Source organism: Colius striatus, chromosome 19 (genome assembly GCF_028858725.1).
Source record: "Colius striatus isolate bColStr4 chromosome 19, bColStr4.1.hap1, whole genome shotgun sequence".
Classification (NCBI taxonomy): Eukaryota; Metazoa; Chordata; class Aves; order Coliiformes; family Coliidae; genus Colius; species Colius striatus.
Window position 1 is genome coordinate 2,464,243 of NC_084777.1, and position 11,448 is coordinate 2,475,690.

The window sequence follows — 11,448 nt, forward strand, 5'->3', positions numbered from 1 at the left end:
CGCCATGTTGCCCTTGGCGACGGGCGCGCGGGCGGTTGCTATGGCCGGGCGAGTCTCGCGATGCCAGGCGCGGGGAGCCCAAGATGGCGGAGGCCGTGTGGGAGCTGCTGGAGCGGGCGGCGCGGCGGGAGGCGCCGCTGGAGGAGCTGCGGGCCCTGCGCCTCGCCCTTCAGGCCGTGCCGCCCGCCGCCCTCCGCGCCCGCCTCGGCCACGACCACCTGGCAGCGCTTTTCGCCCTCCTCAGCGTCAATGACCGGTGAGCGCCGGTGCTGGTCTCGCAGGGCCTGAGGCGGCTCGGCCGCTTCTCCTGTCTCTCTTTCCCCCGGAGCGAGGTGGCTCCTACTGCTGTCGCGTTTCCCTCCGAGCTCTCCTGAGGATGTGGCGTGTCCCTCCTCAGAGGCTTGTTTTCCTCTCCGTCCCGCGCAGGGAGCAGGTGTCTGAATGCGTTTCCATCCTGGAGAGGCTTCTGCAGGCCCTGGACCCGATCTATCTGATACAGAACCTCAGGGAAGAGCTTCAGAAAGGACTTTTCCACCCTGACGACTCCGTGAAAATCCTCACGATATCCCAGGTACAGGGTTTTCCTGCAGGCGAAGGGAGACAAGAGCAGGTGTCAGGAGGCTGGAGCCAGGCTGTGCTCAGGGATGGCCAGTGATAGGACAAGGGGCAACGGGGACGAGCTGGAACAGAAGAGGTTCCAAAGAAACACAAGGCAAAACTTGTTCCCTGTTGAGGTGAGGGAGCACTGGCAGGGGCTGCCCAGATGGGCTGTGGAGGCTCCTTCTCTGCAGACATTCAACCCCAGCTGGATGAGTCCCTGTGTGCCCTGCTCTAGGTGGTGCTGCCCTGGCAGGGGGTTGCACTGGATGAGCTTTGCAGGTCCCTCCCAACCCTTGAGATTCTGTGTGATTCTGTGAATTGTGCTTGTACATGCTGGTGCAGTTTTGGATAAGCACTGTGCGGTGTGTTGATAGATAGTGCTTTATATGTAACAGACAAAACCATGTCTGGGCAGGAGTGACTTGTGATTCTTCTGTCACACCTTGTGAATAAAGGCTGTAAGAATTCATTGTAGCAGCATTTGGATATTCAGGATCCTTTGAAGAATAATGTGGAAGCACTGAGGAGAAACAGGCACTACTAACTTGGTACCTGTTGCATTCATTTAAAAGAACAGAGTCCAGGAACGTGGTGGTTTGGGGTGGACTTCTAGAGGCTTCGGGCCCAGCCCCAGCTAAATTAGGGACAGCATGCAGGGGGCTGCTCGGTGTTGTCCAGTGGAGCTCTGAATGTCTCCAAACCCAGTGCTTTTGTCAGTCTGGGTAGCAGTTCCAGTGCTTGAATGTCCTTATAGTGGCAAGAAACACTTGCTTTGATGTTGTTTTGATGTATTGGTGCTTTTAGGTTGGGAGAATTGTTGAAGATTCAGGTGCTGTCACAGAAATTCTCAACAGTCCTGAACTCTTACGGCAAATTATCAACTGCATTGGTGGAGAGAAGATAGCAGTGGCCAAAGAGGTGAGCATTGCTGGCTTCTTATTTCCTCTACACACTGCAACAGACACTGCACAAAACACCTTTTCTGCTGTGGCTGAGTTGTCAGCCTCAGCTTTGCTTTGGAGGAAAGAGAGCTTGTGCTGCTTGAAAGGTGTCACAAACGCGTCAGTGCCCTGAGCCCCGAGTTAGATATGGCAAAGTTTTACCTAGAACTGCTGCCTTCCAGTAGCTGTTGATGCTAAAGTGAAGTCACAGATGTGAAAGCAATGCCAGAGAGTTGGATCACAGTAACCATAACCAGTCCTTGCCAGCAATACAGGAATTCTCCCTGACACATGAATCCCAGTTCAGAGGTGGGGTGTGATTCAACGTGGCAGTCAAGCACAGGGAAGCTAAATCAGATCATCTCTGCTTTGCTTCTCTTTGTGTTTTGCTTGTAAATAAGCTGCTATTTTTCTTTCTAGGCCATCAAATCTCTCTCAAGAATTGCACAAACACAGGATGGCTTGGAGGCTTTGTTTGTCAGCAGCCTGTTGAGTGACTTGAAGAGTGTCATGGCAACAAACGACGTCGTTCGGTACAGAGTGTACGAGGTAGGGCTGGCATTGCTGTGCTCTTTGGATGATATGGTGCTGCAGTTCTGAGTTGCAGTCTGGATTTTATGGCTTGCTATTAGATTAGCATTCATCACTGCTTGATGGGCTTGTCTTCACCTCCACGTGTTGTCAGGACTGGGAGGGAGTAGGGAGAGGGCAGCAGTGTTGGCCCTCAGATAATGTCAGAGCTTCTCTGTCTAAGTTTGTGGTACAGAGATGTGAATTGCTCTTTACATCTTTTGCTTTCTAACTTGGGCCTAGGCTTTGGAAGGGCTACACAGAGTTACTGAAGTGTTTGCTGTAGTCTCTCAGCACTTGGACCTGAAGTTCTACTGAAACTTCTGTAGAGGGGAAGAGACAGCTGCTGAGTGTGTCAGTCTAGATGTGTGTTGTGGCAAAGGAGAAACACAACCTGGCCATTCTAGAGCCTAATGGGGATAGCAGTGATGATCCTCTGAAGAAAATATGAAATGAAATGCTTATGCTGTAAACTTGGAACTGCTTATGAGCTTGCTTCAGGCACACCTTTAGGTTAATGATGAGAACATGATGGAGTTCTGTAGTCAGTGTATCTGTAGGGTTACTCAGCATCGTAAGACACATTTGGCCATTGCTGTGAATTCTGACCATCACAGTGATTTTATGAACTAACCTTTTGTTTCCCCCCCTGTGCTTTTATGTAGTTAATTGTTGAGATTTCTTCGGTGTCAGCAGATTCGCTGAATTACTGTGCAAACAGTGGATTAATCTCAGAGCTAATTGGAGAGCTGACTGGAGATGATGTGCTGGTCAGGTATGTTGGCACTGACCTTGCCAGTGAGGTTCCTCCCATTGGTCAAGCTTTGTTCAGCCTTAAAATAACACTCTTTAAACACATCTATTTGTGTTTCTTGTGTAACCCTTTTCAGGAAAGCACTTTCTCTACCTCTCCTTGGGGGTTGGACTGGATGAGCTTTCAAGGTCCCTTCCAACCCTTAGGATTCTGTGATTCTTAAACAGCCTTGGGTGTAAAAGATGGTATACTTAAGTTTGAGAGCCAAGGTGAAGTTTCCTCAGTGTGCTGTGGAAATTGTGGCACTGGGCTCAATGTAATCACTTTGGAATCCTTTCCTATATACACCTCAGGTGAGACAGCCGAGTCAGCTGGGAGTGTTGGGCAGTTGGGGTACTTTGGTGCTGGGGTTTTCTTTTGTTTGGCTTTTGTCTTAAGGATAGAAAACCTGTTTCTTTTGTTCATCACTTGAGCTACTCCAAAAACCCACCTGAAACAGGCCAAAATGTCTGTGTGTTCCAGAGCTACCTGCATAGAGATGGTGACCTCCCTGGCCCACACTCCCCAGGGCCGTCAGTATCTGGCTCAGCAAGGCGTCATCGATAAGATCTCCAACATCATCCTTGGTGCTGAGTCTGACCCTTTCTCAGGCTTCTATCTGCCAGGTAGCATCATGCATTTCTTGTCTGTGGTGTGTGCTGTTTACTTTTATCCATGAGTTCAGTTGAGGGGACGATGAAGCTTTTGTTTTGAAAGCTGATGGGAGTCTTTGGGTATTAGAGAGTGCATGTTGGATGTACACCAACACAGCTGAAGGACAGGCTGACACAGGGGTAATATTATCAGCAGTGGGAGTACAGGTGGTTTGAAGTTTGTTTTGTTGTAGTTTGGGGTTTTTATGAACTCAAGATGACAGCTGTTACATCATGAAGTAGCTTCCAAAATACTGTCTCTGGGTTCCGTCCTTGCTCTGACGCCTCTCACAGTTTTCACACTTAACCACACTGGTTCAGCAGTGAAACAGCCTTACACTGATGCCTCTTTGACTTTGCTGAAATTTTCCTCCACTCAGGATGCTGCTTTTCTCTTGTTCTCTCAGGATTCATTAAATTTTTTGGGAACCTGGCTGTGGTAGACAGTCCCCAGCAGATCTGTGAGCGATACCCTGTCTTCATGGAGAAAGTCTTTGAAATGGCAGAAAGTCACGATCCCACCATGATTGGAGTGGCTGTGGACACACTGGGCATCCTGGGATCAAATGTGGAAGGCAAACAGGTTTTACAGAAAACCAGTTAGTGTCTTTTTTTTCCCTTTCTTTAGTAAACACTTTCTCAGGATGTCATAATGTACAGGAGCAAATTGGTTTGGTGTCATAAGGAAAGGAATTGGACAGTGTGTTTATCTAATGATGAAAGGTGGCTGAATAGCAGTGCTGTAGCAGATGAGGTGTTGAACTGTCTTGCCAGTGTGACACGCCTGGCAGGTGGAGTTCTGGTAGGGCAACCTTGATTGAAACTGTTCTAGTAGGTGGCATCATAAAACTCATCAATTGTTGTGTTATTTTCAGTTGCTCTGTTTCTGCTGGTGGCATGACCTCCTCACCAGGATGAGGAACACAAGAGCCTTTGGTGTGATGATGCTTTCTGTAAATACTATATTGTTTCTCTTAATGGAGCACTGTTCAGAGGATTGAAAGCAGGTGCTGGGCTTCTTGCTGCCAGTCCAGACTTCTGTTTTAAGTGAAAATCTGTACGATCAGGCAGCTGTTGGAGTGTTCTGGAATAGGATTGAAGATTTCAGGTGTGCTAGGGGCCACACTGCCTAAGATAACCCAGTTATGTATGACACAACTTCCTTTCTGGAAATGTTTGTGTAGTCTGGAGAACTGACAGAAAAGCTTTGGGTTTGTTGGTGTTGGATCCATGTGAAGCACAGGGAGTCTTACCCTCCTTTGATTAAAGCAGCTCAACAAGTTGCCTTTCTCAGGTTTAACTCTACCAGTTGATGTAGTATAATGTGACTGACTAACTCTACACTCCTCTAGAGGTCTGTCTCCATTCAAAGCACTTTGGTTTTGTTCTCAAAGGAAGCAGGTTTGAGAAGCTGCTGAGCAGAATAGGGCACCAGGCAAAGAACGCCCCCACAGAGCTACGGCTGCGCTGCTTGGACGCCATCGCGTCGCTTCTCTACTTGTCTGTAAGTTTGGGCTTTGCTTGGTTGTCTTTTTTTGCTTTAAACTACTTTTGACTACTATGTATGAAGACTTAGCTTGGGTAGAAGTAGCTTTCTAGTACTCAGAGGCATTGACTTGGCTGTTTACTTGTTTGCTTGAAGCTTGAGTTGGTTTGGAAGGAGGCAGGTGGTGTGAAATCCGTGTGTAAAACGTCAAGTCAAAGCATCATTGGCAAGGGAAGGAGAGGAAACAGCTTCATGTTCTTGCTGCCATTTCTTGATTTATGAAAATAAGTAGAAAACATAAAGCACTTCAGTTTGAGCTGCTGGTGCTTTGTTTCAAATAGCTTCCTTAACTATTGAACACACACTCGAAACTTGAAAGCTTTCCCTGATCCTGATCAAACCCTTCCATTTTTACATGTGGTGCTTGCAGCCAGAGCAGCAGACTGAAGATCTCCTGAGGATGACTGAGTCGTGGTTCACATCCTTGTCTAGCCAGCCCTTGGAGCTCTTCAGGAGCATCAGCACACAGCCCTTCCCTGATCTCCACTGTGGGGCTTTACGGGTGTTCACTGTAAGTGCTTTTTGTTACTGTCAGGTAGTGAGTTGTATTGCCATTCAGTCTCAGACTTCAAGGGAGTGGCACAAACTGGAGCCCTGAAGTGATCAGAACTAAGTTCTTTTTCATGGTGCCCCACTTGCATTCACCATGTAAATAATGCAGCAGCCATGTCATGTCTGTACTGGTTGTTTCCTGTGAAATGGAGAAGGAAAAAGAAAAGCAACAGCTGTGCTGTTGGGTGCTGCTTTGCAGTCAGAGGCACTGCTGTCATAATTCACCCAGAACTTTACTGAGCTGTGCTTGTTTTCCAGTGTTAAACCCTGCTGCTTGATTTGGGTGGTGCTTGTGTAGCTCCTGTGTAGAATGAACATCCCACTTCATTTTTTTCCCCTGTTCTTTGGCTGTTTGAGTAACAACCTACTGGTTTTGATGTTTTTAAAATGAGGTGTTCCCCCTTTCCCCCTCTTTTTTTTTATCTTCATGTTTAGGCAATTGCAAATCAACCATGGGCCCAGAAGCTGATGCTTGACAGTCCAGGGTTTGTGGAGTATGTTGTAGACAGATCTGTGGAGCCTGACAAAGCCTCGAAGGATGCCAAATACGACCTGGTGAAGGCCCTTGTAAACTCTAAAACAATTGCTGAAGTCTTTGGGAATCAGTATTACCTGAGGCTTAGGGCTTATTTGCATGAAGGCCCTTATTATGTTAAGGCAGTTTCTACTACAGCTGTGGAGGGAGCAGAATAATGTCATTGATGTCTTGGTTCCTCTTCTTGCAAACCATATTACTGGAATAGGTGTTAAGGTGTAAAGCAACTCCACTATGGAGAGTCTTTAAGTTGTCTCTTGAAAGGAATATTGAAGCACTTTGACTCTTGAGTCCATGAGAGCAAATCAAAACCTCCAGGGCACAGCATAATCTCCCTTAGAATGCCATGGCAGAAGTTCTCTGTGTACTGTCATGAGACAAGTAACCAAGGTGAGCACTGTCAGCTGCTCACTGGCCTGCTCTGCAGGAATTAGTGGTGTTGAGTTAAATTGTTTGTGGGTTTGGAGTTACTATAATGTTTCCTTAGTAGATCACAGATCAATTAAAAACCCAGAACACCCTGAGGTTGGGAACCTCAGATGCTGATGTTTCTCTTTTGTTTTTTTTAAGTTGTTTTTCTTTTCTCTCTGCCCAAGTTGGCACTTGCACAGAGCCCACTCAGAGGGTTCTGTCAGAGCCCACTCAGAGGGTTCTGTCAGAGCCCACTCAGAGGGTTCTGTCAGAGCCCTCCTGGGAAGAATAAGCTGGTAACAGTCTGTCCACATGAGGGAGTGCAAACTGGGTTCCCTTCTGTTTCCCACTTGCTGGATGAAAGTCTTGCTTGAATAAATAACCACAGATATTGTTTACATTTTATGCTGAAGATGAAAAAAAGCTTTTAGCCCTTTTAAAAACCAGTGAGTGTGCACTCTGGTGTCTAAAACCAGACAGGGAGCTTTCTCTCTTTTGTTGACTGCAACTCTCTGTGGCAGCTCAGCTCAAAAGGAGCGTGAGTATAGCACAGCAGCTCTGCTTCAGAACCAAATCTTATCTTGTTTACACTGTTTTTTAACATGTTAAGTGTTATTTAAAGAAAAATGTATGTTTTGTGTTGGCCTGAGTTAGAATGGAAAGAACACAGAGCTTTTGTGCTGAAGGGTATGAACTGCATCAGGAGGATGGAGATGAAGTTGTCCTCTCCTGAAGCTGGTCAGCCAGCTGTGGATGTGGGGCCAGACTGGCTGGACACTCTAGTGACATGTGATGTGTCTTTGTCCATAAGTGGAGACCACAATGTACTTTATACAGAAGATTTATATCATTTTTGTTAAAGACATAAGATGCAAATCTAAGGAATAGCTGGGGGGAGGGAGCATAATCCTTCATGTAATTACTGCCTTGGGGCTTTAGGAGTGTGTCAAATCGGGTTACACCTCTATGGGAAGGTACTTGCCCCATGTCCTGCTCTGCCAGGTAAAGCCACATGATCTAGTCACTCAGTGACTCTCTTCTTGCTTGTGGTAGCTTTGAGCTGCAGCAGAAGTGATGGTGTTGACTGCCAAAAATTGCTGCAGAGCACTGAGGTGGGCTCAGAGTAGCTGGGGGAGACCCTTTAGTGTTTAATAAGCTGCCTGAAGGCAGAGTCTCTGCCTTGTTGCTTCTGATCTGAGATGTACAGAAGTTGTCATCCACCATCATGCTGCTGCTGCTGCATTCATCCTGGATGTGCATAATAAACAGCTGCTAGTGAGAAATGCAGTACCCAGTGTCTTGTTTGTGAATGCAGAGAGCACACAAGCTTTGTGAGTCCTGCATCCAGAAAAAAACCATGAAAGCACTAAAAGGGGAATGAGGAGAGTGTGGAAATCCTCAGCTGGTGCCTGTATTGGACAGTTCAGTGGTGTTTTAGGTGACTGTGTGCACTGGTAGCTCTGTGTGAGCCCTATAACAACATCTCAGTAAAAGAAATCAATGTATAAACCTGTTCTGCAATTCATGAGTCTCCCATGTGTGTGTTCAGCAGTGGCTTTTGAAGGCTACTCTGTGTGCCAAGTCTTCAGCATCTGCTTTGTGTGGTACCCCTGCCAAACACAACACTTCAGAGAACACAGAGCTGCCAAAGCAGGGCATTTTTTTTTCTCCATGCACATGCACTTTATTTTGTTGACCCTTGAGCTCATCATTCCCACTCCTTGATGAGTTGCTTCCCCCTTGCTGGCCACCTGTAGCTCCCTGCCCACCCTCTGTGTTGCTGTGTGGGTAACTGTTGCTGCTGGTATGTCATCTGTACAAGGAATGATGTGAGTTGTCCCTGACCCCTCCTGGGAAAGTCACAAGGGGAGATAATTGGGAGAAGGAAACAGAAATGGAGTGATGGAGAGTGAGAATTGAGGGAATGTGCTCAACTTGATGAGCTTGGTTTCAAAAAGTAAAACACAACCCACCTCAAACAAACTCTCCCCAAAAGCAGAACACATCACTGGCCCCTGGTGACCAAGCAGGGGTCCCTTGGGGCACCTCCAGGTCCTTCAGTCCAGGTCCTTCACAGATCACCTGCTGGGAGCAGTAGCTGAGACCCTCCAGGGTATGTGTGTGGTTCTTCCCATGTCTGTCCAGATCAGGCTTTCTGCTGATGTGGAGGAACAAGTCTGGAAGGTGTTGGTGTGGGTGAGTTTTGTGCTCTGCAGCTGATGTCTGATGTGGGGAGTTCCACTTTGGATAAGATGGATGTTCCCAACCTGCTGGTGTGTTTGCTCTGACTTGGCCACTGTTCTCCAGCATGTTGCAGTGTTGAGCTGCTTCTGCCAATGTTTCTCTGATGCCAACTGACAGAAGTACAAGATTCAACAGGTAAGGTGCATTTCTTGCCTAGAATCTCCCTGGGCTGTTCAGCTCATGGTTCAATGTATATTTCTGCTCGTGCTGCTCTGGTTTCACTGGTGCTGTAGAACAGGCTGCTCAGAAATCCCTCCCTTTTGTGGATGGAAAGATTTCCTTTTGTAACAAAATGCTGTGGAAGTAGGTGATGGGTAAAGAGCACTGAAGGAGTTTGGGCATAAGGTTGGGGGCTTGAAATTGGAGAAGACACTGGACACAGACCAAATGTCCTGGAACACTCCTTTTTACTTGCACACATGCACTTGTAGGTACTTACATCCACTTGTCTCACTGCTGTAACACACTCTAGAGTTGAGAGTTCATTTGGTGGTGAAGGAGAGAGAGTTAACTCCGAGAGATGCTGGGTGCTGACTGCTAACAACACAGAACAGCTGCCAGAAGAGAACTGAGACGCTGCCAAAGGTGAATCTCACTCGGTGAAATGAAGAACCTCATTTTTAATTCTCTCCAAGTTGAACTGTTTGAACTTCTCAATATAGGTCAGAACCTTGCAGGACACCAGCCCATAGTAAGTTTCCAGCAGTGAGCAATCTTCCCCATCGCTTGTTTCCTTCCAGGCTTTAAATAACTCGTCCTCTCTCATGTTGGAAGAGGTGAAAATGAATTTATAGCAGCATCGATTGTAGCTGATGTGCTTCTCCCCAGAAAAGCGAGAGCTGTGGATGGGGGTGATGCCAGCTTTCTCAGCACAGATGCCAACAAAAATGTCAGGGGGCACTGAGAGTGGCACCTCCTTGGCAGCCACAAACACCTTGCGAGCCACGTCCCGGGAGATGGCGAAGGCGCTGCCCTCACAGTAATCGGGGTAAAACTCCTCTGGGTACTGCTGGGGGGGAACAAAGCCAGAGCTCTTGGGGTCTCTGTCAGGCACTCCCTGGTGAATGACTCTTCCAGTGTAAATGTCCTCCAGCTGTGTTAAGCTGAGCAAGTATCCAACCAGGCTTGGAACGCTGACAAACGCGTCTTCGTCCGTTTTGAGGACGAACCTCGCGTGGGGACACAGGGTCGCTGCCCACCCCAGGCTCAGCAGCAGCTTCTGCGTCTGTGTCTGGGGAGAATCGATGAAGCTGCCCTCAATAATGTCTCTGTGCTTTTGAGATTCCTCGTTGATCTGCAGCTGGGTGCTTTCTGAAGCTGCCTTTCCCAAAGCAAACAGGGTAAGGACAGTGTAACCTCCGGTGTCTGTCACGTTGCCCCACGTCTGTCTGATCGCGTCGCGCCTCGTCCTGTTCCCTGGGCTGCTGCAGACCAGCACGAGCAGAAACACCTCTCCCTGGGAGCATGTCGCTGCACTGCTCACTGTGGAGGAGAGGTTGGCCTTCAGAGCATCCAGATCCAGCTTCCTGGCCCTCTCCCTGATCTCCAGGGTCTTTGCATCGGTGTAAGGCAGAGGCAGCGAGCGCAGGAAATACTCCTCCAGCAGGTCTGCTCCGAAGAGCAGCCCGTGGAACAGCAGCACGTTGAAGAGGATGAAGCACCACTGGTGAGTGCGGAGCCTGCAGAGCGTCGGCTGGGGGAGAGAGACATGGACACTGAATCCTCCAGCTGGAGCAGAGGGGCTTTCCTTCACTGGGGGACACGTTCATGCAGAACACAGCTTTTAGACCACGGGCTTTCTGGTATCAGGGTAAGGCTCTTTCTCTCCTAGCAACCTAAGCAGCCCTACTGCTGGCACAGCGAGATGCCAAGCTGAGGACATCAGCATCCTGCAGTTCAGAAGGCTCCATCCATCCACACTGAGAAATAACTCACTGTTTATAGTTTCTGCCTGGTTTGAAGCTGTTACTGAAAGCCTGAGGTGCTACTGGAGACCTGTAATGGTAACGTGTGCCCAACAATGCCACGTGGAACCTGGCAGGGTAAGAAGCCAAAGGGAAAGCTGTGATGCCCATTGTCCCTGAAGGATCAGCCCCTGTGTTGTGTCAGAAAGCACTTACCTGCATGGTGGGGGGAGTTCTCCCTGCAGCAGGTTCTGCCTTCACAGCAGAGGCAGTTGCTCCCTGGCTGGCGGGGCAGCGTCTGTATCTGGGTCTGTGGCATCCAGTTACTGCCCAGTAGCCAGAGGTGGTGGCTCCCAGCTCCCCTGCCTGCAGAGAGGAAAGATGATCCCAGGGTATGATCTTGTTGCAGCTGCACAGAACACAAAGGAAGCAAAACTATAGCCTTTCCCTTTATGAATTTCTGACATTTGAGGTTAGCTCTGTGAGGAATAAAGAAGTGAGTGCTCAGGTTTACTGGGTGAAAGGGATCCCCAGCACCATGGGAACTGTGCTGGGTCTGGCACTTTGATGCTGTTTTTCTGGGGATTGATGTTTTCAGCTGTGTGCTATGTTGATGTTGGTTGCCCCAGCCAGGGGGTTGACCCCTGCACTGAGCACTCTGCAGATGGAGCTTTGGTGTGTGAACTTGTGGGGTCCCTG

General features: G+C 48.4%; 2 protein-coding genes across 2 annotated transcripts; one reads left to right on the forward strand and one right to left on the reverse strand.

Annotated features, from left to right (window-relative positions):
- The first annotated feature begins 78 nt into the window (after positions 1-78).
- On the forward strand, positions 79-7,884 carry PSMD5 (proteasome 26S subunit, non-ATPase 5). Its single transcript, XM_062011906.1, has 10 exons — positions 79-256; positions 427-571; positions 1,405-1,518; positions 1,962-2,090; positions 2,777-2,886; positions 3,388-3,530; positions 3,965-4,156; positions 4,952-5,061; positions 5,474-5,614; positions 6,091-7,884. The coding sequence occupies exons 1-10, from the start codon at positions 84-86 to the stop codon at positions 6,346-6,348; spliced, it is 1,515 nt and encodes a 504-aa protein (XP_061867890.1). The 5' UTR covers positions 79-83; the 3' UTR covers positions 6,349-7,884.
- A 1,553-nt stretch (positions 7,885-9,437) lies between these two features.
- Positions 9,438-10,971, reverse strand: B3GALT9 (beta-1,3-galactosyltransferase 9). Its single transcript, XM_010205220.2, has 2 exons — positions 10,966-10,971; positions 9,438-10,538 (listed from the first exon to the last, which is right to left on the reverse strand). Exons 1-2 carry the CDS (start codon positions 10,969-10,971, stop codon positions 9,438-9,440), a joined length of 1,107 nt encoding a protein of 368 aa, XP_010203522.1.
- Between the last annotated feature and the right edge of the window lie 477 nt (positions 10,972-11,448).